The following is a 26,839-nucleotide window of genomic DNA, read 5'->3' as shown; positions in this document are numbered from 1 at the left end:
TCCCCCTCCCCCCCCGGGTTGCTGCTGCTACTTTCCCAGTACCCTATCGTTGAGCCAGAAAGTCGAGGAAAGGTTGCCACCGCCTAAAGAACCCTTGTACCGATCCTCTCAGGGTGAATTTGACCTTTTCTAGCTTAATAAACCCCGCCATGTCATTGTTCCAGGTCTCCACGCTTGGGGGCCTCGCATCCTTCCATTGTAGCAAAAACCTTCGCCGGGCTACTAGGGACGCAAAGGCCAGCACACCGGCCTCTTTCGCCTCCTGCACTCCCGGCTCCACCCCAACCCCAAAAATCGCGAGTCCCCAGCCTGGCTTGACCCTGGATCCCACCACCCTTGATACCGTCCTCGCCACCCCCTTCCAGAACTCCTCCAGTGCCCGGCATGCCCAGAACATATGGGCATGGTTCGCTGGACTCCCCGAGCACCTAACACGCCTGTCTTCACCCCCAAAGAACCTACTCATCCTCGTCCCAGTCATGTGGGCCCGGTGCAGCACCTTGAATTGGATGAGGCTAAGCCGCGCACACGAGGAGGAAGAATTAACCCTCTCCAGGGCATCAGCCCATGTCCCGTCTTCGATCTGGTCCCCCAGTTCCCCATCCCACTTAGTTTTCAGCTCCTCTACTGATGCCTCCTCCACCTCCTGCATAACTTTGTAGATATCCAATATCTTCCCCTCTCCGACCCAGACCCCCGAAAGCACCCTATCACTCACCCCCCACGCGGGAAGCGAAGGGAATCCTTCCACCTGTCGTCTAGCAAATGCCTTTAGCTGCAGATACCTGAACATGTTTCCCGGGGGAGCCCAAATTTCTCCTCCAACTCCCCCAGGCTCGCAAACCTCCCATCAATAAACAGGTCCCTCAGCTGTCTGATGCCCGCTCTGTACCAACCCTGAAATCCCCCATCAATGTTCCCCGGGACGAACCTATGGTTCCCCCTTAACGGAGCCTCCATCGAGCCCCCCACTTCTCCCCTATGTCGCCTCCACTGCCCCCAAATCTTGAGGGTAGCCGCCACCATCGGACTCGTGGTATACCTCGTGGGAGGGAGCGGCCACGGCGCCGTTACCCCCCCCCCCCCCATCTCTACCCCGCTCCAAGAAGACCCTCTTCACCCTCGGGGTCCCATGCGCCCAGACAAAGCTCATGATGCTGCTGGTCACCCTTCTAAAAAAGGCCCTAGGGATAAAGATTGACAAACACTGGAAGAGGAACAAGAACCTCGGGAGAACCGTCATTTTGACGGACTGCACTCTACCCGCCAACAATAGCGGCACCATGTCCCACCTTTTAAATTCCTCCTCCATAGAACGATACAGCGCAGTACAGGCCCTTCGGCCCTCGATGTTGCACCGACATGGAAAAAATCTAAAGGCCATCTAACCTACACTATGCCCTTATCATCCATATGCTTATCCAATAAATTTTTAAATGCCCTCAATGTTGGCGTGTTCACTACTGTTGCAGGTAGGGCATTCCACGGCCTCACCACTCTTTGCGTAAAAAACCCACCTCTGACCTCTGTCCTATATCTATTACCCCTCAATTTAAGGCTATGTCCCCTCGTGCTAGCCACCTCCATCCGCGGGAGAAGGCTCTCGCTGTCCACCCTATCTAACCCTCTGATCATTTTGTATGCCTCTATTAAGTCACCTCTTAACCTTCTCTCTAACGAAAACAACCTCAAGTCCATCAGCCTTTCCTCATAAGATTTTCCCTCCATACCAGGCAACATCCTGGTAAATCTCCTCTGCACCCGTTCCAAAGCTTCCACGTCCTTCCTATAATGAGGCGAGCAGAACTGTACGCAATACTCCAAATGCGGCCGTACTAGAGTTTTGTACAACTGCAACATGACCTCATGGCTCCGGAACTCAATCCCTCTACCAATAAAGGCCAACACACCATAGGCCTTCTTCACAACCCTATCAACCTGGGTGGCAACTTTCAGGGATCTATGTACATGGACACCGAGATCCCTCTGCTCATCCACACTACCAAGAATTTTACCATTAGCCAAATATTCCGCATTTCTGTTATTCTTTCCAAAGTGAATCACCTCACACTTCTCCACATTAAACTCCATTTGCCACCTCTCAGCCCAGCTCTGCAGCTTATCTATGTCCCTCTGTAACCTGCAACATCCTTCCGCACTGTCTACAACTCCACCGACTTTAGTGTCGTCTGCAAATTTACTCACCCATCCTTCTGCGCCCTCCTCTAGGTCATTTATAAAAATGACAAACAGCAACGGCCCCAGAACAGATCCTTGTGGTACGCCATTCGTAACTGAACTCCATTCTGAACATTTGCCATCAACTACCACTCTCTGTCTTCTTTCAACTAGCCAATTTCTGATCCACATCTCTAAATCACCCTCAATCCCCAGCCTCCGTATTTTCTGCAATAGACGACCGTGGGGAACCTTATCAAACGCTTTACTGAAATCCATATACACCACATCAACTGCTCTACCCTCGTCTACCTGTTCAGTTACCTTCTCAAAGAACTCGATAAGATTTGTGAGGCATGACCTACCCTTCACAAAACCATGCTGACTGTCCCTAATCATATTATTCCTATCTAGATGATTATAAATCGTATCTTTTATAATCCTCTCCAAGACTTTACCCACCACAGACGTTAGGCTCACCGGCCTATAGTTACCGGGGTTATCTCTACTCCCCTTCTTGAACAAAGGGACCACATTTGCTATCCTCCAGTCCTCTGGCACTATTCCTGTAGCCAATGATGACCTAAAAATCAAAGCCAAAGGCTCAGCAATCTCTTCCCTGGCTTCCCAGAGAATCCTAGGATAAATCCCATCCGGCCCCGGGGACTTATCTATTTTCACCTTGTCCAGAATTGCCAACACTTCTTCCCTACGCACCTCAATGCCATCTATTCTAATAGCCTGGGTCTCAGCAGTCTCCTCCACAATATTATCTTTTTCTTGAGTGAATACTGACGAAAAGTATTCATTTAGTATCTCGCTTATCTCCTCAGCCTCCACACACAACTTCCCACCACTGTCCTTGACTGGCCCTACTCTTACCCTAGTCATTCTTTTATTCCTGACATACCTATAGAAAGCTTTTGGGTTTTCCTTGATCCTACCTGCCAAAGACTTCTCATGTCCCCTCCTTGCTCGTCTCAGCTCTCTCTTTAGATCCTTCCTCGCTTCCTTGTAAATATCAAGCGCCCCAACTGAAACTTCACGCCTCATCTTCACATAGGCCTCCTTCTTCCTCTTAACAAGAGATTCCACTTCTTTGGTAAACCACGGTTCCCTCGCTCGACCCCTTCCTCCCTGCCTGACTGGTACGTACCTATCAAGAACATGCAATAGCTGTTCCTTGAACAAGCTCCACATATCCAGTGTGCCCAACCCTTGCAGCTTACTTCTCCAACCAACACATCCTAAGTCATGTCTAATGGCATCATAATTGCCCTTCCCCCAGCTATAACTCTTGCCATGCGGGGTATACTTATCCCTTTCCATCACTAACGTAAAGGTCACCGAATTGTGGTCACTGTTTCCAAAGTGCTCACCTACCTCCAGATCTAACACATGGCCTGGTTCATTACCCAAAACCAAATCCAATGTGGCCTCGCCTCTTGTTGGCCTGTCAACATATTGTGTCAGGAAACCCTCCTGCACACATTGTACAAAGAATGACCCATCTAATGTACTCGAACTATATCTTTTCCAGTCAATATTTGGAAAGTTAAAGTCTCCCATAACAACTACCCTGTTACTTTCGCTCTTTTCCAGAATCATCTTCGCCATCCTTTCCTCTACATCCCTAGAACTATTAGGTGGCCTATAGAAAACTCCCAACAGGGTGACCTCTCCTTTCCTGTTTCTAACCTCAGCCCATACTACCTCAGAAGAAGAGTCCCCATCTAGCATCCTTTCCGCCACCGTAATACTGTCCTTTTTTTTAAAAAATAATTTTTATTGAGAAATTTTGATTTTATACAACAATAACGCACCTTAGTAAAATACCGAAAATAACAATAATATTAACAATCATATACATTCGCCCCATCCCCATGAACAACCCAGCATTTTAACAACAACGCAAATTAACACACTATAAAGTTACAGAATAAACACTACAATAATGCACCCCCCCCCCCCCCCCGGGTTGCTGCTGCTATTGACCCAGTTACCTATCTCTGAGCCAGGAAGTCCAGAAAAGGCTGCCACCGTTTATAGAACCCTTGTGTTGATCCTCTCAGGGCAAATTTGACCTTTTCCAATTTTATAAATCCCGCCATGTCACTGATCCAGGTCTCCACGCTTGGGGGCCTCGCATCCTTCCACTGTAGCAGAATCCTTCGACGGGCTACTAGGGACGCAAAGGCCAGGACCCCGGCCTCTTTCGCCTCCTGCACTCCCGGCTCCACCCCAACCCCAAAAATCGCGAGTCCCCACCCTGGCTTGACCCTGGATCCAACCACCCTCGACACCGTCCCCGCCACCCCCTTCCAGAATTCTTCCAGTGCTGGGCATGCCCAGAACATATGGGCGTGGTTCGCAGGACTCCCCGAACATCTGGTGCACCTGTCCTCACCCCCAAAGAACCTACTCATCCTAGTCCCGGACATGTGGGCCCGGTGCAGCACCTTAAATTGGATGAGACTAAGCCTCGCACATGAGGAGGAAGAGTTGACTCTCTCCAAGGCCTCCGCCCAAGTCCCGTCCTCTATCTGCTCCCCGAGTTCCTCCTCCCATTTAGCCTTCAGCTCCTCCACTGACGACGACTCCACCTCCTGCATTACCGTATAGATGTCAGACACCTTCCCCTCTCCTACCCACACCCCCGAAAGCACTCTGTCCATCGTCCCCTGCGAGGGCAGCAAAGGGAATCCCTCTACCTGTCGCCTAGCAAACGCCTTTACCTGCAGGTATCTGAACATGTTCCCCTGGGGAAGGCCAAATTTATCTTCCAGTTCCCCCAGGCCCGCAAACATAATACTGTCCTTGACTAGCAGCGCCACACCTCCCCCTCTTTTGCCCCCTTCTCTGAGCTTACTAAAACACCTAAACCGCGGAACCTGCAACAACCATTCCTGTCCCTGCTCTATCCATGTCTCTGAAATGGCCACAACATCGAAGTCCCAGGTACCAACCCATGCTGCCAGTTCCCCTACCTTATTTCGTATACTCCTGGCATTGAAGCTCCATCTGCTCCACCAGCCTGGTAAAATTAAGCTTATGGAGAGTTCCCCAACTCCTGGCCACCTACACCCCAGGTATCTGAAACTCTTCACTGCCCTCTTAAACGGGAGCCTCCCAGTTCCCCCCTCCTGATCTCCCAGGTGTACTACAAATACCTCGCTCTTGCCTAAATTTTACTTATAGCCCGAGAAGCCCCCAAATTCCGCTAACAGCTCCATCACCACCGGCATTCTCCCTTCTGGGTCCGCCACATACAACAGCAGGTCGTCCGCATACAGCGATACCCGATGTTCCTCCCCACCCCGCACCAGACCCCTCCATCTCCCTGACTCCCTCAACGCCATAGCCAGAGGTTCAATCGCCAGTGCAAAGAGCAAGGGGGACAGGGGGCACCCCTGCCTGGTCCCACGGTAGAGCCTAAAGTACTCCGATCTCCTTCCATTGGTAACTACACTTGCCATCGGAGCCGCGTAGAGCAGCCTCACCCATTTGATGAATCCCTCCCCAAATCCGAACCGCTCCAGCACCCACAGGTACCCCCACTCAACTCTATCAAACGCTTTCTCTGCGTCCAGCGCCACCACTATCTCCGCCTCCCCCTCCACTGCCGGCATCATGATAACATTTAGCAGTCTCCGCACATTCGTGTTGAGCTGCCGTCCCTTGACAAATCCTGTCTGATCTTCGTGTATCACCCCGGCACACAATCCTCTATCCTGGTGGCCAGGATCTTCGCCAGCAACTTGGCGTCAACATTGAGGAGCGAGATAGGCCTGTATGATCCACACTGCAAGGAGTCCTTATCCCGCTTTAGGATCAGAGAGATCAGTGCCCACGACATTGTCGGGGGCAAAGCCCACCCCCCCATCCCATGCCTCATTGAAGGCTCGCACCAACAGGGGGCCCACCAGATCCGCATACTTTTTATAAAATTCCACCGGGAACCCGTCCGGCCCCGGGGCCTTACCTGACTGCATTTGTCCAATCCCCCTGACTAGCTCCTCCAGCTCTATCGGCGCCACCAGCCCCTCTACCAGCTCCTCTTGAACCCTTGGGAAACATAGCCTGTTCATGAAGCTCTCCATCCCCTCTCTCCCCATCGGAGGTTCCGACCGGTACAGTTCCTCGTAGAAGTCCCTAAAGACCCCATTTACTTCTGTCCCCTTCTGCACTACATTCCCACCCCCATCCGTCACTCCACCAATTTCCCTAGCCGCATCTCGCCTACGGAGCTGATGCGCCAACATCCTGCTTGCCTTCTCCCCATACTCGTATACCGTGCCCTGCGCCCTCCTCCACTGTGTCTCCGCCTTTCTGGTGGTCAACAAGTCAAATTTGGCCTGCAAACTACGCTGTTCCCCCAGCAACCCCTCCTCCGGTGCCTCCGCGTATCTCCTGTCCACATCCAGGAGCTCCCCCACCAGTCTCTCCCTCTCCTTCCTCTCCCTCCTTTTCCTATGGGCCCGGATGGAGATCAGCTCCCCCCAGATCACTGCTTTCAGAGCCTCCCAGACCATCCCCACCCGGACCTCCCCCGTGTCATTGGTATCAAGATACCCCTCTATGCTTCTCTGGACCCTCCTACACACCTTCTCATCAGCCAGCATCCCCACATCCAGGCGCCAGAGTGGGCGCTGGTCCCGCGCCTCCCCCATCTCCAGATCAACCCAGTGCGGAGCATGGTCTGAAATCGCTATGGCCGAATACTCGGCATCCTGCACCCTCGGGATCAATCCCCTGCTCAGGACGAAAAAATCTATTCGGGAATAAACCCTATGGACATGAGAGAAAAAGGAATACTCCCACACTCTCGGTCTCCCAAACCTCCAGGGATCCACCCCTCCCATCTGGTCCATGAATCCCCTCAGTACTTTGGCCGCCGCCGGTCTCCTACCCGTCCTTGAACTGGACCGGTCCAGTGGGGGATGCAGCACTGTGTTAAAGTCTCCCCCCATGATCAGGCCCCCTGCCTCCAGGTCCGGAATGCGGCCCAACAAGCGCCTCATAAAGCCTGCACCATCCCAGTTCGGGGCATACACATTAACCAGCACCACCTTCTCTCCCTGCAGCCTACCCTTCACCATAATATATCTGCCCTCCTTGTCCGACACCACCTCAGCCGCCTCAAACGCCACCCTCTTCCCCACCAGAATCGCCACCCCCCGGTTCTTCGCGTCCAATCCTGAGTGAAAAACCTGCCCCACCCACCCCTTCCTCAGATGAACCTGGTCCGCCACTTTCAAGTGGGTCTCCTGGAGCATAGCCACGTCCGCCTTCAACCCCTTCAGATGAGAACATACCCTAGTTTTCTTAACCGGCCCATTCAGCCCCCTCACGTTCCAGGTAATCAGCCGGATCAGAGGGCAACCCGCCCCCCTCCCCCGCCGGCTAGCCATAGCTTATCGACTGCTCGCCCCAGGCCAGCTCGCCCCGCCCGACCCATTCCCCATGGCGATAACGCCTCTCCTCTACCCCCCCGGCCCACACCAGCTCCTTCCTGGCCATTCCAGCAGCAACCCGGTATCCCCCCCACCCCCCCCCCCCCCAAGGCTAGGACCCCTCCTAGCCGTGACGCACCCTCCATGGTACTTCCGTGAGTCAGCTGACTTCTGCTGACCCCGGCAGCTCCCGCCAAAACCTATCCCCTCCCGGCATGGGGTCATCCCCCTCTTGCCACACCTCCTTGGCACCGCTTCAGCGCGGGAAAGAAAACCAGTAGAGGCCACGCCAGCTCCGCCCCCCCCCCCCGCCCCGCGGCGCGGGAAACCAGAGGAAAGCCCGCTCTTTCACACTGCCATACCCCACCCTTCTGACGCAGCTCCCCAAAATCCAGTTTCACCCCAACCCCCAGCCCCGTACAGAAGAGAACATATTAAATACAAACCCCCAACATTCCCCACATACCCCACACCCATACCCAACAGACAGACCCACCCGGAAACAGAGCAAAAAGAAAACCAGCATAAAAAACACACATGTCAAAGTTGAAGAACAGCAACAGCGAAAACAGCAACGGCCATAGTGTGTCCCCCAGACCCTAGTTCGAGTCCAGCTTCTCCGCCTGTACAAAGGCCCACGCCTCCTCCGGGGACTCGAAGTAGTGGTGCCGGTCCTTGTATGTCACCTACAGGCGCGCAGGCTGCAGCATTCCAAATCTGACCTGCTTGGCATGCAGCACCGCCTTCGTCCGGTTGAACCCGGCCCGCCGCTTAGCCACCTCTGCATTCCAGTCCTGGTAGATTCTCACTACCGAATTCTCCCACTTGCTGCTCCTCTCTTTCTTGGCCCAGCGCAGCACACACTCCCGGTCGCTGAATCGATGGAACCGCACCAGCACCGCCCTCGGGGGCTCATTTGCCTTAGGCCTCCTGGCCAGCACTCTGTGAGCTCCCTCAAGCTCCAGGGGCAAATGGAAGGACCCCGCCCCCATCAACGAGCTCAACATCGTGGTCACATACGCCGGGAGATCCGACCCCTCCAGCCCCTCCGCCAGGCCCAGGATCCTCAAATTCTTTCGCCTCGTGCGAACGTCCAGCTCCTCCAAGCGGTCTTGCCACTTTTTGTGAAGTGCCTCGTGCAACTCCACTTTCCCCACGAGGACCACGGCCTCCTCCTCCCTCTCAGCGGCCTGCTGCTGCAACTCCCGAATGGACGCCGCCTGGGTCCCAAGCAGCTTGTTGGTAGTCTCATTCAGGGAGTCCAGCAGCTCAGCCTTCAGCTCCGCAAAACAGCGCAGAAGAGAGGCCTGCTGCTCCTGCGCCCACTTCCACCAGTCCTCGGGTGTTCCGCCGGCCACCATTTATGGGCCCCACTCCGGGTGAGCACCATAAATTATGGGAAATGCTCCTCTAGACACCTTCCCCCACCGGGATTCGTCGAAACAGCGCCGTTTGGGGCCCTCAAATCGGCCCAAAAGTCCTTAAGTAGCGGGAGCTGCTGAACATGCGGCTTAGCTCCGCATAGCCGCAACCGGAAGTGAGCAGATCGTTTTTTAATGAGAGATTATTTTTCAGTTGGTGCTTGTTTGGTTAACTTTGTCAGAGACAGGCATTTATTTTTAAAAATATTTTTATTCTCCTTTTTCACAGTTTCTCCCAAATTTACATTGAACAATAAACAATAATCAGTAACCATTCAATGCCAATCCCCATATCAATAATAACGATCCCATCCTCCCACCAAACCCCCAAACATCAGCCCGCGTGTTAACATAAACAAATGACAAAATGGAATCACCCATAGTCACCATTAACACATACAGTTTCCCCCCCCCCCCCCCCCCACTAATGTTCTATGTAATCCAATTCTTGAAAGTGCATAATGAATAACGCCCATGAATTGTAGAACCCCTCCATCCTTCCCCTCAGTTCAAATTCAGTCTTCTCAAGCGTCAAGAATTCCAGCAGGTCCCCCCCACCACGCCAGGGCACAGGGTGGAGAGGTTGATCTCCACCCTAACAGGATCCGCCTTCGGGCGATGAACGAGGCGAAGATGACAACATCTGCCTCCGCACCCGTTTACAACCTCGGCTGGTACCACACCCCGAATATGGCCTCCCGAGGGTCCAGGTCTACTTTAGAGATAGCCCTAAATACCTTCCAGTAATTCAGCTTTGGACAGGACCAAAACATATGAACGTGGTTTGTGTAGCCCCCCCCCCCCCCCCCCCCCCCCCCCCCCCCCCCCCCCCCGCAATGTTCATACATCTTCTACCCCCTCAAAGAGCCGGCTCATCCTCACCCTTGTACGGTGTGCTCTATACACCACCTTCAGCTGTATCAGCCCCAATCTTGCACAAAAGGCGGAGGCACATTCACCCTCCAGAGCACCTCACACCAGAACCCCTCCTCCATATCCTGTCCCAACTCTTCCTCCCACTTTGCCTTGATCCCTTCCAAGAGACAGGCATTTATGTTTTAAAAATTCCCTGTTAGCCATACAGTATTAACACGGCTGAATCTGGCTTTTTTTATTTGAATGCCGTAATGATAGATGCACAAAATAGTGGGATTCTGCTGATGGGGTAAGCGAGTGAGATTAAATAGGAACAATGGGGGGAAACTGGAATGTGGGTGCTGGTTTCTCAAGATACAAATGAAAAGCTGTCTTACTAACTCTTCGGACTTGACTGTTGCTAACCGTTCTTTCTGCCTGGATTTTGAACATTTTGCCACTTGTTACCAATCTTCAGAAGATTTTTAACAAGTCTGCTGCACAACAAGAATGTGATACATTATCAGAGGCAAGCAGTCTATATGAGATTGATATGAGTTGGGTATTTTGTTAATGGAACAGATGGGCATTTAATTAAGCTGGACATCAAGTTATGTAATCCAATTGCTGTCTGGTCAAATTTCTATTACCTGTGAGTTGATGGCCAGTATTAATAGGCATAGTGTCTGTGTAATTCAGACAAAAACATTTTGTCAAGCAAGTGGCATGTTGATATGGTGAAATAATTAAATCTATTTCTTGTTTTAAAACCTGAGAGCTGTTTGATGATCCATGTGTGAGATACTGCCACACCTGCTGGTGGAAATAAAACCAAATGATTCATTTAGGGCTTTTAAAGAAGCCATTAAAAATCAAACACTGGTAATGTGACTACATTGCCACCCATTTGAGAATCAGTTGTCATCTTCTGATACAGTACTGGAACATTTTAAGAACAGGAACTTTTAAAGTGCCAACGAGATGGGCTAATTCACGTTTGTAAAATGTTCTTATTTAAACCATGTATACAAAGTACTAGTATCTGTCCAGATTTAGGTGGAAATTATTGTAAAGAAGTTCTTCATCACATCCCTCCCAAATCTCTTTTCAAAAACCTTGTGGATTCAGGTAATACAAATATTTTCTTTATCTCCCCTACTTAAATCTGTCAGAGTCCTGTACACGTCTATCTGATCTCCCTATACTCTCCTCTCAATCACCTTTGCCCCAAGGAGAGCAACCTCGTCTTCTGCAACCCAACATGATGGGTAAAATCCCTCATCCCTGGAACCATTCTGGTAAATCTCCTCTGCACCCTCGAGGTCCTTTGCAGCCATCCTAAATTGTGGTGACCAGAACTCGATGCAATACTCTGAGCTGTGACCAAACCAGACCTTTATGAAGGTTCAGTATAATGACTTCCCTGATTTTATACTCAATACCTCTATTTATGAAGCATAAGCTTGCATAAACTTTGCTGACTACTTGGGAAGATCGGCATGGTGGCGCAGTGGTTAGCACTGCTGCCTCATGGCAACGAGGACCCTGGTTCGATTCTGGCCCTGGGTCACTGCCGTGTGGAATTTGCACATTCTCCCCATGTCTGTGGGTGTCTCGCCCCCACAACCCAAAAGATGTGCAGGGTAGGTGGATTGGCCATGCTAAACTATCCCTTAATTGGGAAAACAAAATGAATTGGATACTTAAAAAATGTTTTTAATTGCTGACTATTCTCAATATGTCCTACCATCTTCAAATTTCTAGGCATGTGCACGGCAGGTCTTGCTAACCCTCCACACTCTTTAGAACTGTTGGATAAAGCCTGTCTTGCCTCTCCCTATCCCTTCAGTTCAGATGCATCACCTCACGCTTCTCTGTATTAAATTTTGTCTGCTACTTGTCCGTCTATTCTGCCAGCCTATCTGTTTCCTGTTGTAGTCAATTGGTATCATCCTAACCCAAACATCCAGGCGTGGTGTCATGGGAAAGATTTACACTCAATTCCAATATAATTTATTCAGATCGGAAAATAGGGGTCCCAGCACGGAAATTGGGGGACACCACTGTCAGCCAGACTTTAGTCTGAAATGCTTTTTCGTTTACATCCTTAAGCCAATTGTTTTTTAAAATCCAAACTCACACTGACCTTCCTAGTCCATGAGCTACAACTTTATTAGCCAGCCTTTTATGTGGTATTCAGTCAAGCATTTTCTCAAAATCTATCGGCAATTTCCATTGCAATTCCTTCATCCACCTTCTGTGTTACTTTATGAAAACGTTCAGTTAGATTAATTAAACTTGATTGGCTATCCTTGAATAATTCAAGTTTTGTCACGTGCCTGTTGGTTTCCTTGTTTATTATTCCGAAAACCTTCTCCACCACTGATGTTAAACTGACTGGCCTGTACGTTTCAGGAATCTTCTTGCATCCTTTCTACTTTACACAAGTCGCTGCAGAAGTGTTTGATGCCACTTAATAAACTTAAATGGAGACAGCTAACTATACTGAACATTTTGGGTAGAATCTTCCGAATACAGTCCAGGCAGGCTTGCTTGTGGAATTGGAGAATCACAGAATGAATGATTACAGCACCGAAGGAGATCATTTAACTGTTGTGTCTTTGCTGACTCTCTGAGGGAGCATTTCACAGAGAGCCATTCCCTCATGAATGCTTTGATTGAACCTGCCTCCACTGCGCTCTCTTTTTTTTAATATAATTTTTATTGGAATTTTTTACAGAAAATATAAAACATAACGACAAACAATGAAATGCAACAAAATAACCCATAATAACTGTGACACCCCCAGACCGTATCGGCGCATGTACTCCACTGCACTCTCAAGAAGTCCATTGCCGACCCTAACCACTTGCTGTATGAAGTTTTTTCTCATGTTGCCATTGCTTCAGTTGCCAGTTACTTTAAGTCTCTACCCTCTTCTTGATCCTTTCACCAATGAGAACAGTTTCTCCCTATCTACTCTATTCAAACCCCTCATGATATCGAATACTTCCATCAAGTGGGCGGCACAGTTAGCACTGCTACCTCACAGCGGAAGGGACCCGGTTTCATTTCCGACCTTGGGTGACTGTGTGGAGATTGCACCTTCTCCCCCTCTCTGCCTGGGTTTCCTCCAGGCGCTCAGGTTTCTTCCCACAGTCCAATGATGTGCAGGTTAGGTGAATTGGTCATGATCAATTGCCCCTTCGTGTCCAAAGGTTAGGTGGGCTTACGAGAATGGGATGGGGAGTGGACCAAGGTAGGGTGCTCTTTTGGAGGTTTAGTATAGACCTGATGGGCCAAATAGCCTCCTTCTACACTGTAGGGATTCTATGATTCTAAATTTCCTATCGGCCTTCTCTTCTCCAAGGAAAACAGCCCCAAATTCCCCAGGCTACCTACATAGCTGAATTTCCTCATCCCTGAAACCAGGAGGAAATTTAGATATGAGGGTGTTGGGTCAGTGGGTTCCAGCCTCTGAGCAATCCTTCTGGTGACAGGTCATCAAAGACAGTGGCTACCTCCTGCTATTGTCAGGTAGCCAATTTGAATTGTCATGTGCCCAATTGGGGGCAGATTGGCAATGCTGGCAAGATCCTCCCAGCCATGTGGTAGGCTCTGCTCCCTTTTGACTGAGATGTGGAAGTCAATTGTTGCTACTTTCGAACCCATTAAGGTGTACCAATTCCAGTGTAATTTGGAAATATTGATGAAACACATTTCTTGTCATTGATTTGTTTCCATGATGAGCCTTAGCACAGGGCTAAATCGCTGGCTTTGAAAGCAGACCAAGGCAGGCCAGCAGCACGGTTCAATTCCCGTACCAGCCTCCCCGAACAGGCGCCGGAATGTGGTAACTAGGGGCGTTTCACAGTAACTTCATTTGAAGCCTACTTGTGACAATAAGCGATTTTCATTTCATTGCATTGTCTGAAAAAGAAAAATCTCCTTTAAAGACTCCCATTTTGACTGAGCATGCAGATGAGTCTTTGGTTTAATGTCTGTTGCCAGGTAGCACCTCTGGCATGCAATAGCCTTCAGTGCTGCACTGAAGTCAGTTTAGATTGTAAACTAAAGTCCTTGGGGCTGATTTAGCATAGTCTGCTAAGCAGTTGGCTTGTAATGCAGAACAAGACCAGCAGCGCAGGTTCAATTCCCGTACCGGCCTCCCTGAACAGGCGCTGGAATGTGGCGACTAGGGGCTTTTCACAGTAACTTCATTGAAGCCTACTTGTGACAATAAGTTATTATTAGTTTTCGAGCTTTGAGCCCATGACCTTCACATTTGTAGATGAGTGCTACCACTGAGGTCATGCTGGAACTTGGTTGATGGAACTTATTGTAATTGGTGAAATTGGAGTCAAAGTGACTTGAACCCTGGAAATACTGGCTTGTATGTTTGAAGATGTGTTGCTAAGCTTTGACAATACCCTATATCCTTCTATTCCATGTCAAAAATTACATTGTTTAGTACCAAAACTATGTTTTGTTTAAACCATTGGAGTTCCACTTCTACCAACTTTTCATGATAACAAGAAGAAAATTGCCCTTAAAACATGTCGGGTTTGATTTTGATTTCATCTTTGTGTAATTATGTGATTGATATTTTGGTTTTAAAAGTAGCTTATCCATTGTGTCTAGGCACTTTGTATGCCCATGTGACATAATGTGGAGATGCAGGCGTTGGACTGGGCTTGGCACAGTAAGAAGTCTTACAACACTAGCTTAAAGTCCACCAGGTTTGTTTTGAAACACTAGCTTTCGGAGCGCAGCTCCTCAGGTGAATGAGGTGGGTTCCATAAATACATATATAGACAAAGTCAATGATGCAAGATGATACTTCGAATGAGGGTTTTTGCAGATAATTAAATCTTTACAGGTCCAGACGGTGCGACTGGAGAGAGGGATAATCACAGGTTAAAGGGGTGTGAATTGTCTCAAGCCAGGACAGTTGGTAGGATTTTGCAAGCCCAGCCCAGATGGTGGAGGGTGAATGTAGTGTGACATGAATCCAAGGTCCCAGTTGAGGCCGTACTTATGCGTACGTGTGGAACTTGACTATCAGTTTCTGCTCAGCGATTCTGCGTTGTCGCATGTCCTGAAGGCCGCCTTGGAGAACGCTTACCCGAAGATCAGAGGCTGAATGCCCTTGACTTCCCCGACTGGAAGGGAACATTCCTGCCTGGCGATTGTCACACGATGTCCGTTGTTGCAGTGTCTGCATGGTCTCGCCAATGTACCACGCCTCGGGACATCCATTCCTGCAGCGTATGAGGTAGACAATGTTGGCCGAGTCATACGATTATGCACTGTGTACCTGGTAGGTGGTGTTCTCACGTGCTACCCATGTCGATGATGTGACACGTCTTGCAGAGGTTGCCATGGCAGGGTTGTGTGGTGTCGTGGTCACTATTCTTCTGAAGGCTGTGTAGTTTGCTGCAAACAATGGTCTGTTTGAGGTTGCGAGGTTGTTTGAAGGCAAGTAGTGGGGGGTGTGGGGATGAATTTGGCACGGTGTTCGTCTTCATCGATGACACGAAGACTGAAGACCATGTCATAGTTTCTCCGCTCAAGGGAAGTACTGGACGACGAAGGGTACTCTGTCGGTTGTGTCTCGTATTTGCCTTCTGAAGAGGTCGGTGCGGTTTTTTGCTGTGGTGTGTTGGAACTATCGATCGATGAGTCGAGCGCCATTTCCCGTTCTAATGAGGGCGTCTTTCAGTGTCTGTTGCGTTCCTCCTCGTCTGCGTAGATCCTGTGTATATGGAGGGCTTGTCCATAGGGGATGGCTTCCTTCATGTGTTTAGGGTGGAAGCTGGAGAGGTGGAGCATCATGAGGTTATCCGTGGGCTTGCGGTAAAGCGAATTGCTGAGGTGACCGTTCTTGATAGAGATGAGTGTGTCCAAGAATGCAACCGATTCTGGAGATTGGTCCATGGTATGTCTGGTGGCGGGATGGAGCCTATTGATGTCATCGTGTAGTTGTTTCAGTAATTCTTCGCTTTGGGTCCAAAGGAAAAAAATGTAACATAGCAACAAGTGCAAATACGAATATATACAATCGCACATAAGTGACATAATTTCTACATATTCCCTTTCAACTGATTATTTGTTGCTTACAGAACAAGAGAGACGAACATCTACTCAAGAAAAGAAATGTGCCGCAGGAGGAAAGTTTAGAAGATTCTGATGTGGATGGAGATTTCAAAGCCGTAAGTGATTTCCTTAATGTCATTATATGGATAATATGTATTAGCATTAAATTTGCCACTTACATTTCATGTGCAAAGTACATACTTACAAATAGCTCCTTATTTTAAGATTAATGTAAATCAGAGCTAGTGTTAGCATCCAGTGGTCGCCACTGATAGTTTTATAGTTAACGTTTCAGAAAAGACATCTTGTGAAGTTTGCATATTGAAACCCAAGTGCAAAGTGATATATAAACTATTCTGTATTAAAAACAAAATGAACCTTCTGTTGAAGAATTGGAAACTCTGCTGGTTTTCTTTAAAAAAAACATTTATATTGTGATTTTGTGGTGTAATAGTTTTTTTAGTAATTACCTTATCAAATGTAATTTTGTTGATCAACCACTGGTTAAATAACAATGCATTTGTTACAGTTACTTTTACTGAACTATACACAAGCAGGAGGTCTGAACCTATGCACCTGTACTGTTGCATTGTATTGATTCTGAAAGATTCGGGCATTTACATGATTTGATTTTGTAAATCTTGCTTGTACCCTTTTGTTGCAAAACAACAAAGGTTAAAGGTGGGAAGGCAGGAAATGAAAACTAAGGAATTTATAATTAAGCTTTCACTCTGCAAAGATGGCAAGATTTAAGTACTTTTATAATACTCAAGCAAGAACTAAAAATCTATTAAAATGTGTATCAATTAAGCTAGACAGAGTAAATTGCTATATTATTATTTAAATATCATTCATTATTTTAAAAGAAAAAGCTACCATTTTGTCCAACCTAATTGATTTGGATTTTCATTTATAAAAATAACGGATAAATTGGAGCAGTTGAATTTGGTTGTTGATTGATAACAATGTTGTTGGAAACATAAATGTCGTAAAAGGTAGATTTCCTTTAAACTGGCTGTCTTAAAGAAAACATTTCCCATGATATATGGTTCATCAATTTTATTTCTGTAATGAACACTGATGGGTTAGCATAAATGTTGAGTAAAAAATTTATGTTCATTTGCCACAATAAAGTCTTAGCATTCAGTATAGCTTTCAGAACACTGGAATTATGTGTTTGGGGTGGGGTGGGTGGGGGGGGGGGGGGGGGGGGAATAAAGATCGCAAGCTGCCAGGAATTGCCATTGTTAGGCCATAGAAATAGAAAATAAATCAGTGATATGTGGATGCAACAGTGAGATACAGCAAATTATTCTTGCGCACTTTAAAATTATAATGTAAAACAATTGCCATCTAATTTTGTTTCTTTCTTTCTAGCAAAATATAACCTTGGATGCTATTCTTCAGGTAAGAAAACTGTTAACTGAAATACTTGAAGCCTAGAAATGTGCTGCTGTTTTCCAACTTGACTCTTTAAACTGTTTCCTTGACAATAGATACATTTATTTTTATATTGCACTGTGACTATAAAAGAAGATACTCTGAATGTTGTTTGTTCCGTAGTATGGAACAAATTACACTCCGCATCGTCAATACTTGGAATAATCGCAAGACAGGTATCAGAGTGACTCAGTTAGCTTTTGCAAACAGTGAGAAGAAAGTTTGGGTAATTAAAAGCCTAATATCTGACCCCAGAAGAAGATTGTTTGCACGATTCTGATATTGCTACATTCTTTTTGTAATTTATGTACCCAGAGGTGTAATAGCAATTCTCTTTTTTTATATAAATTTAGGGTATCCAATTCATTTTTTCCAATTAAGGGGCAATTTGAGTGGCCAATTCACCTGCCCTGCACCTCTTTGGGTTGTGGGGGAGAAACCCGCGCAAACACGGGGAGAATGTGCAATCTCCACATGGACAGTGACCCAGAGCCGGGATTGAACCTGGGACCTCGGCGCTGTGAGGCAGCAATGCTAACCACTGCGCTACTGTGTTGCCCCCGTAATAGCAATTCTGAGTCATGCATTTGTTTGGCCTTGACCTGGAGCATTTTCTTCGTGCGATTAAAATGGCGCAGACATTCTCCATCAGTGCCATTTCTTCACACCAGGTGACTGTTCTCACCATGAAGAGTTGATGCTTTCAGTTTAGCTATAAAAGTGATTAGTACTGCAATACTTTTTGGAAAAAAATTTAGAGTGCCCAATTCATTTTTTCCAATTAAGGGTCAGTTTTGCATGACCAATCCACCTACCCTGCACATCTTTGGGTTATGGGGGCGAAATCCACGGAAACACGGGGAAAATGTGCAGACTCCACACGGACAGTGACCCAGAGCTAGGATCGAACTTGGGACCTCGGCGCTGTGAGGCAGCAATACTAACCACTGTGCCACCGTGCTGCCCAAAACACTGCAATACTTAACTGAACACACTATATGGCTAGTGACTGTGATATGTCAGAATGCCCTCCTTCGCACTCCTTTTGACCCTGGTAACTAATTGGTTTTGCTCAATTTACAGTAGTTTAAAATACATTTGGATTGATTTCAGCACCAGCCTTAAAATCTGAGGACATGGAATCCTTGCTGCCTCGCCTGGTCAGTTTTGGCTCGTTGTAATTAGATTCTTGCCTGTATTTCTGAAATCCAATTTTAGTCCTGTCCATGGTGACTTCAACAAAACAGTTTTCATCCCTGCATGCATGTTTTGTGAACAGTAAACTATGGATTACAGCCTTGAGGCAGTATAATTCAGTAACATGATTGCAAAAATAAACACCCTTGACAGCGAATTTTGAAATTCAATAATAGCGTGCATCAGATATTCTATTGAGGTAATTTACTTATGTTTGAGGAAATGTTACAGCATGTAGGAGGTTAAAAGGTCCTGTTTAATCCAAGTTGGGCCTGGATTGTACAGGTGAACACAAAGACAATATTTGGGCCAGTATCTGCGAAGCAGGGAACTCTCGATCAGAGGGTCAAAGAATTTTGCAAAACAGCCTGGAGCATCAGTGAGCATCCTAATCTCATTAGGTGGGACAGCCGTGTGGCCTGATCACTCACTGGATGGTGCTGCACAGTGGAGCGATTGTGAAAGGGGCAATAAAACTGATACAACTGTTTCAGTTGTCTATTAATGGAATGGAAGACCATAAGACATAGGAGCTCAATTTGGTCACTCAGCCCATCGAGTCTGCTCCGCCATTCAATCATAACTGATATGTTTCTCATCCCCATTCTCCTGCCGTCTCCCCATAACCCCATATCCTCTTACTAATCGAGAACCTATCTATCTCTGTCTTAAAGACACTCAGTGATTTGGCCTCCACAGCCTTCTGCGGCAAAGAGTTCCACAGATTCACCACCCCCTGGTTGAAGAAATTGCTCCTCATCTCCGTTTTAAAGGATCATCCCTTTAGTCTGAGATTATGTCCTCTGGTTCTAGTTTTTCCGATATGGAAACATCCTCTCCACGTCCATTCTATCCTCACCTCGCAGTATCCCGTAAGTTTCAATAAGATCCCCCCTCATCCTTCTAAACTCCCAATGAGTACAGACCCATAGTCCTCAACCGTTTCTCATACGATAATCTCTTCATTCTAGGGATCATTCTTGTGAACCTCCTCTGGACCCTTTCCAAGGCCAGCACATCCTTCCTTAGATAGGGGACCCAAAACTGTTCACAGTACTCCAAATGGGGTCTGACCAGAGCCTTATACAGCCTCAGAAGTACATCCCTGGTCTTGTATTCTAGCCCTCTCAACATGATTGCTAACATTGCATTTGTTTTCCTAACTGCTGACTGAACCTGCACGTTAACCTTAATTGTGAACAAGGACTTCCAAGTCCCTTTTTGCTTCTGATTTCCTGAGCATTTTCCCATTTAGAAAATAGTCTATGCCTCCATTCCTCCTTCCAAAGTCCATAACCGTACACTTTTCCACATTGTGTTCCATCTGCCATTTCTTTGCCCACTCTCCTAGCCTGTCCAAGTCCTTCTGCAGCCACCCTGCTTCCTCAATACTACCTGTCCCTCTACAGATCTTTGAATCATCTGCAAATGTAGCAACAGTGCCCTCAGTTCCTACTTCCAGATCATTAACGTATATTGTGAAAAGTTGTGGTCCCAGCACAGACCTCTCGGATGCACCACTAGTCACTGGCTGCCATCCTGAAAAAGACCCCTTTATCCCCACTCTCTGCGTTCTGCCAGTCAGTCAATCCTCTATCCATGCCAGGATCTTACTCTGAAAACCATAGGCTCTTAACTTATTTAACAGTCTCATTTGCACCACCTTGTCAAAGGCCTTCTGGAAATCTAAATAAATCACGTCCACTGGTTCTTCTTTGTCTAACTTCCTTGTTACCTCCTCAAAGAACTCTAGCAGATTTGTCAGACATGACCCCCCTTTGACGAAGCCGTGCTATTTTATCATACACTTCCAAGTAATCCGCGATCTCACCTTTAATAATCTCTAAAATCTTACAGGTCAGGCTAACTTTCCTGTAATTTTCCATCTTCTGCCTCCTTCCCTTCTTAAACAGCAGTGTTACATTAGCCACTTTCCAGTCCTCTGGGACCCTTTCTCCCTCCAGTGATTCCTGAAAGTTCACCACCTATGCCTCCACAATCTCCTCAGCTATCTCTTTTAGAACCCATGGGTGTAGTCCATCCGGTCCAGGTGATTTATCCACCGTCAGACCTTTCAGTTTCCCCAGACCATCCTCCTTACTCACTTCTGCCCCCTGATTCTCCTGGAGCTCTGGCATCCCACTGGTGTCTTCCACCGTGAAGACTGATGCAAAGTAACTATTCAGTTCCTCTGCCATTTCTTTGTTTCCTATTATTACTTATCCAGCCACATTTTCCAGTGGTCCAATGCCTATTTTTGCCCCTCTCTTACTTTTATATGTTGAAAAAAACTCTTCCTATCTTTTTTTATATTACTAACGAGCTTGCACTCATATTTCATCTTCTCTCCCCTTATTGCTTTTTTCGTTGTCCTCTGCTCGCTTTTAAAGTATTCCCAATCCTCTGGCTTGCCACTAGTCCTGGCCGCTTTGTTTGCTTTTTCTTTTGCTTTTATGCTGTCGTTAACTTCCCTCCTCAGCCATGGATGCCTTGTCCTCCCCTTAACATGTTTCCTCCTCCTTGGGATGAATTTCTGTTGTGCCTCCAGAATAACCCCCCAAAACTTCTGCTATTGCTGTTCCACTGTCTTCCCTGTTAGGCTCCTTTTCCAATCAACTCTGGCTAGCTCCTTCCTCATACCCTTATTTAATTGTAATACTGTTACATCTGATTTCAGCTTCTTCCCCTCAAACTGCAGGGTAAATACTATCATATTGTGGTCACTGCTCCCTAAGGGTTCCTTCACCTTAAGTTCTCTAATCAAGTCTGTCACAAGCTGCTCCAAAAAAACATATTTTAGACATTCCACAAATTCCTTTTCTTGGGATCCACCACCAACTTGATTTTTCCCAGTCTACCTGAATATTGAAGTCCCCATGATTATTGTGATATTGTGTTTTTTACATGCCTTTTCTATCCCCTGATTTATTTTTTGCCCCACATCCTAACTACTGCTCGGGGGCTTGTACATAACTCCCATCAGGGTCTTTTTAACTTTGTGATTCCTCAACTCTACCCACAGATTCTATGCCTTCTGATCCTATATCGTTCCTTGCTATCGATTTAACTTCATTCCTTACAAACAATGCAAACCTGCCCCCTTTGCCCATCTGGCTATCCTTTCAATAGGACACATATTCTTATATATTTAGTTCCCAGCCCTGATTCCCTTGCAGCCTTGTCTCGTGATGCCCACAACATCGTACCGGCCAATTTCAATGTGCGCAACAAGCTTTGGTTGACTTTTGTCAGAGCTCAGATTGTTGTAACTTAAACTCTGATTGGGAACCTTCTCTTAAAGGAGGGGGCGTGCTCATGAAAAAATCAACAGCATTTTGAAACAATGCTTACTTTGCATTCCATCAGTAATACCTGCAAGCCATACAAGAGTTTGGAATGTTCTTTGGCAAGTCCATAGGATTCAGAGCATTCTCACTGGCTCAAGTTTCCCAGAGATAATTTTTTTAATTAAAGAGTACCCAATTATTTTTTTTTACCAATTAAGAGGCAATTTAGTGTGGCCAATCCACCTGTCCTGCTCATCTTTGGGTTGTGGGGATGAGGCCCACGCAGATACGGGGAGAATGTGCAAACTCCACACTTCCCAGCAATATTTAAGTACTTTGCCATCTTAGGAAAATCTTCAGATATGTGCCAAGTCTCTTCTAAATTCATACATTGGTTCCTTATCACTGCTTTATTACAATTCAAAAAATAAAATTATCAAATGTAACCACTAGGAAATAATTTAAAAGCTCCTGTAAGCAAACAACAAAAGTTAGCTCAGCATCTTGTCCGTCTTTCAATAGTGAGAAGACTGTCCTCCCCTCAAAAACCTCCAGTTGCCATCTCCCCTCCACTTGTGTCTTTGATCCCAATATTTTTCAGGCTTCTTTGTTAATGTATGCCCGTGGTGATTTCAGTGCCTGACCCCAAATATGCCATATAATTCTTGACATTTCAAACTTCCGTGTGCTTTGCCCACACTTTTTTAAAAGATAAATTTAAAGCACCCAATTATTCTTTTTTTTAAATTAAGGGGCAATTTTAGCGTGGCCCAGCTACCTACCCTGATCATCTTTAGGTTATGGTGGTGAGACCCATGCAGACGGGGAAAATGTGCAAACTCCACACTGGCAATGACCCGGGTCCGGGATCAAGCCTAGTGCTAACCACTGCACCACCAGGCTACCCTTGCCCACACTTTTAACTCGGGCGAATAGCACCATGTTCTATTTTCATAGTCAAGATTAATTTAGTTCCCCCTCCTCAACTAATGTTTAAATAGACTGTTGGTAACACGATTGCTTAATGTCAGTTCCCACATATTATTGTTACTGCTTTGGGTACCAACTTCCCGAAAAACAAAAAGCAGCACGCTTACTTGAAGGACTTTATAGTCCATTAAGATACTTTACTCCACAATGCCTCACACACAAGAAACAAGGTTGACACTCCAATGCAGTACTGAGGAAGTGCTGCACTGTTGGAGCTGCCATCTTTCGGATGAGATGTAAAATAGAGGCCCCAGCTGACCCCTCAAGTGGATGTAAGAAAAATCCCAATTTTGAAAGAAGAAGAGCAGGGTTACGCGATGCCCTGATCAATACCCATCAATCAACATCACAAAAACAGATGATCTGGTAATTATCACTGTTTGTAGGAGTTTGTTGTGCACAATTTGCTACCATGTTCTCTGCATTGCAGTAATGGTCCTTACATAACAATAATGACTGCAGTTCAATAGCATTCCATTGAATGGGAGCGTGTTGTGATGTGCAGTGGTGTGATGAGCTATAGGTCAGTGTAAGTTTTTCACTCTATAAGAAAGAAAAGCTTGTATTTATGTAGTGTCTGTCATGACTTGAGAAAGTCCCAAAGTAATTTACAGCCAAGTACGGTCACTGTTGTAATCGCCAATTTTCACACAGCAATGTGATAATGATCAGATGATCAGTTTTTCGTGGTGTTGATTGAGGCATAAGTATTAATCAGGACACTTGAGGACCCCCTCCGCTGCTGCTCTTCAAAATAGTACCATGGGATCTTCTGTGGCTACCTGAGAGAGTAGTCAGTACCTTGGCTTAACATCCCAAGAGTGGGACTTAACACTGGTAACTTTCTGACTCAGTTATAAGTTCATAATACATTAAGGCCAGCTGTAAAAATACATAAACAACCTGAGGTTATAAAATGTTGATTTTTGACTGCTGTAGAAGATAACCAGTTTGCTTCATTTTTCTCCATTCTTTATAATTGCAGAATGCAACTAATGAAAACCCTGTCATTCAACTCAGTGCTGTTCAGGCTGCAAGGTGAGGTGATTTATTGGATATTAACTGTTAAATATATAGGATTATATGTTTGCACTGAAATGGTACTCGTGTTAGTTCAATTCTTTGTCACCGTAATTATATCTTGAATAGGTATTTTACATCAGCTATGAACATAAAATGCAGAACTGTACAGTGAATTTTTCATGTCAAATGGGTAAAATTTGGGTTTCAGTATCTGAATGTTAAGCTAAACAACAAACAGATAGATCTTCTATCAGCCTATGTCTTGATGCTCTTTTTACAGAGGAAAATCAGGATCTGCACTTTTAGATTTTAACAATTGTGTTTATATAGTGCATTCAGTATAGAAAAGTGTCCCAAGACAGTTCACAGAATAGTAAGCAGAATGCTGCAATAAATAATTAAATGTTAGGGATGTGACCAAGAACTTGGTCAAAGAGTTCAGTTTTAGGAGGAGAGATAGGTGGAAAGGTTCAGGAAGAGAATTCTGGTGCATTGGTTCTGAATAGCTGAAAGTACATAAGAACATAAAGAACTAGGAGCAGGAGTAGGCCATCTGGCCCTTCGAGCCTGTTCCTCCATTCAATGAGATCATGGCTGATCATTTATGGACTTGGCTCCACTTTCCCGCCCGATCACCATAACCCTTTATTCTTCAAAAAGCTATCCATCTTTATCTTAAAAACATTTAATGAAGGAGCCTTAACTGCTTCACTGGGCAGGGTATTCCATAGACTCACAACTCTTTGGGTGAAGAAGTTCCACCTGAGCTCACTCCTAAATCTACTTGCCCTTATTTTGAGGCTCTGCCCCCTAGTTTTGCTTTCACCCGCCAGTGGAAACAACCTCCCCGCATCTATCCTATCTATTCCCTTCATAATTTTATATGTTTCTATAAGATCCCCCTGCATCCTTCTAAATTTCAACGAGTACAGTCCCAGACTACTTAACCTCTCCTCGTAATCCAACCCCCTCAACTCTGGGATTAACCTAGTGAATCTCCTTTGCGCACCCTTTCTCAGGTAAGGAGACCAAAACTGAACACAGTACTCCAGGTGTGGCCTCACTAACACCTTATACAGTTGCAGCATAACCTCCCTAGTCTTAAACTCCCTCCCTCTGGCAATGAAGGACTAAAATGAAGGAAGTTTAAAAAAAAAATGTATTTTATTACAAACATTTATCAAAACAGGTTACAGCAAGTTGTCCCAACAACGTCGCCAATACTGTGGGCATTTCTATTTATCTTAATGAACCACAAGCCTTCCCTATATCGATTAAATGACCTCACAACCAGTTAGTTAGTTCAAAATATGGTTTATTTACATACACAAGAGTTACCTCGACATGCAAACACAATATCTACTACGAGTTAAACTACACCTATCAGCTGCAATAACCTGTACTTAACTTCAGGGAGACCGGCACTGTGCAAATGGATAAGGCCTTTATCTGGATTTCCCTTGACTGGTTCGAAGAAAGTGGCTCTCTCTGCTGGGCTCATCCGTCAGGTAGCGATCGTTGGTCTTGAACTTGGCTGTCTGTTCCTGCTACAATTGGGTTGGCACAGGCCGGATCCAAAAGAGACAGAACACATGGCTGTGTCCTCTTTTATCCCTCTGGGATTTTGCACGCTTTGGGGCGGTCCTTAACCTTGGACCCAATAGTTTGACAGGGCTCTGATCACTGTCTTCGATTTCAGCCAATAAAGGGCGGGTGCCTTGGTAGTTGGGCGGGTCCTTAGCGGTCATTGACCTTGGCAGTTGTGCTTTCTGAGTAAGGGAAGTGGCGCCGCTCAGTCTGTGGCTGTACCGGTTACTTGATTGGAGTTCTGTTGTCCTGGGAAAATAGGTCATTAAAATGCAAACGAGCGGGGGATTCGATCAAGTCTGGTTACCTGTGTTTTAGATACACACAGGCTGTGTATCTGTCTGAGTCCTGGGTTGGCCATAATTCCCATGGTCCTTTGCAGGTGGCCAACTTAGATGGCTACAGAGCAAACACCCCAGGAAACTTACTTTCCCACAATCAACTATACAGTTTGTTCCGATTTTTTCCCCTTTATCACTCCCCTTTGCCGCACCGAACAGCCCCTTAAACACGGTCACAAACCCCCCTGAAGAGCCCCTTAACACATCAGAAGACAGTGAGAGCCCTGGCTAAAGAGTTAGAGGAGACTTGTGGCACAGCATCAGTTATGAAAATGGCGGAGGGGGAAGGGTCGTCATCGACTGGAAAGCTTCAAATGGAGCAGTTGATGAGCTTCATTCAGAACAAATTTAGGCAGCAGTGTAAGGAAATGCAGAATGACTGCTCAAAGGTGATTGAGGCGGCAGTGGCACCTCTTCGCTGAACTCTGGAACTGGTGGAGAAGAGCCTGGAGGTGGAAGGGGTGACGATCCAGGAGGTGGAGAAGGTGTTTGGTGTCTGACCAGAGTGATCGGGTTGTGCTGTTGGAGGTGGAGATGATGACCCTGGGGGACTGGAGACGATGTTGCGAACAAAGGTGGAGGACCAGGACATTGGAGCAGAGCTGGCCTGGGGACGGCCGGGGTTCAACAAGGCCAAAGCAGTGTTGTATCAGTGTCAGATTCAGTTTGGAATGCTGAATCCGGACAGACTTCGGGTAACTTTTGAGAACTGGGAATATTACTTTGGGATGCTGGAGGAGGCGAATTAATAATAATCTTTATTATTATCACAAGTCGGCTTAAATTAACACTGCAATGAAATTACTGTGAAAATTCCCTAGTCGTCACGTTCCGCCGCCTGTTCAGATACACAAAGGGAAAATTCAGAATGTCCAATCACCGAACAGCATGTCTTTCGGGACCTGTGGGAGGAAACCGGAGCACCTGGAGGAAACCAACGCTGACACAGGGAGAACGTGCAGATTCCGCAC

At 46.5% G+C, this 26,839-nt stretch overlaps 1 protein-coding gene across 1 annotated transcript in view; it reads left to right on the top strand.

The window, feature by feature from the left end:
• The window catches only part of LOC119969249 (importin subunit alpha-4), a 122,414-nt gene that overhangs the window by 22,368 nt on the left and 73,207 nt on the right, over nt 1-26,839 (top strand). The window contains exons 2-4 of the mRNA XM_038802606.1: nt 16,030-16,119; nt 17,381-17,410; nt 23,903-23,955. Of these exons, the coding sequence (XP_038658534.1) occupies nt 16,030-16,119; nt 17,381-17,410; nt 23,903-23,955 (173 nt within the window). The remainder of the gene's footprint in view (nt 1-16,029; nt 16,120-17,380; nt 17,411-23,902; nt 23,956-26,839) is intronic.

Source organism: Scyliorhinus canicula, chromosome 7 (genome assembly GCF_902713615.1).
Source record: "Scyliorhinus canicula chromosome 7, sScyCan1.1, whole genome shotgun sequence".
In the NCBI taxonomy this organism is placed as follows: Eukaryota; Metazoa; Chordata; class Chondrichthyes; order Carcharhiniformes; family Scyliorhinidae; genus Scyliorhinus; species Scyliorhinus canicula.
This window is presented reverse-complemented; position numbering and strand designations above follow the sequence as displayed.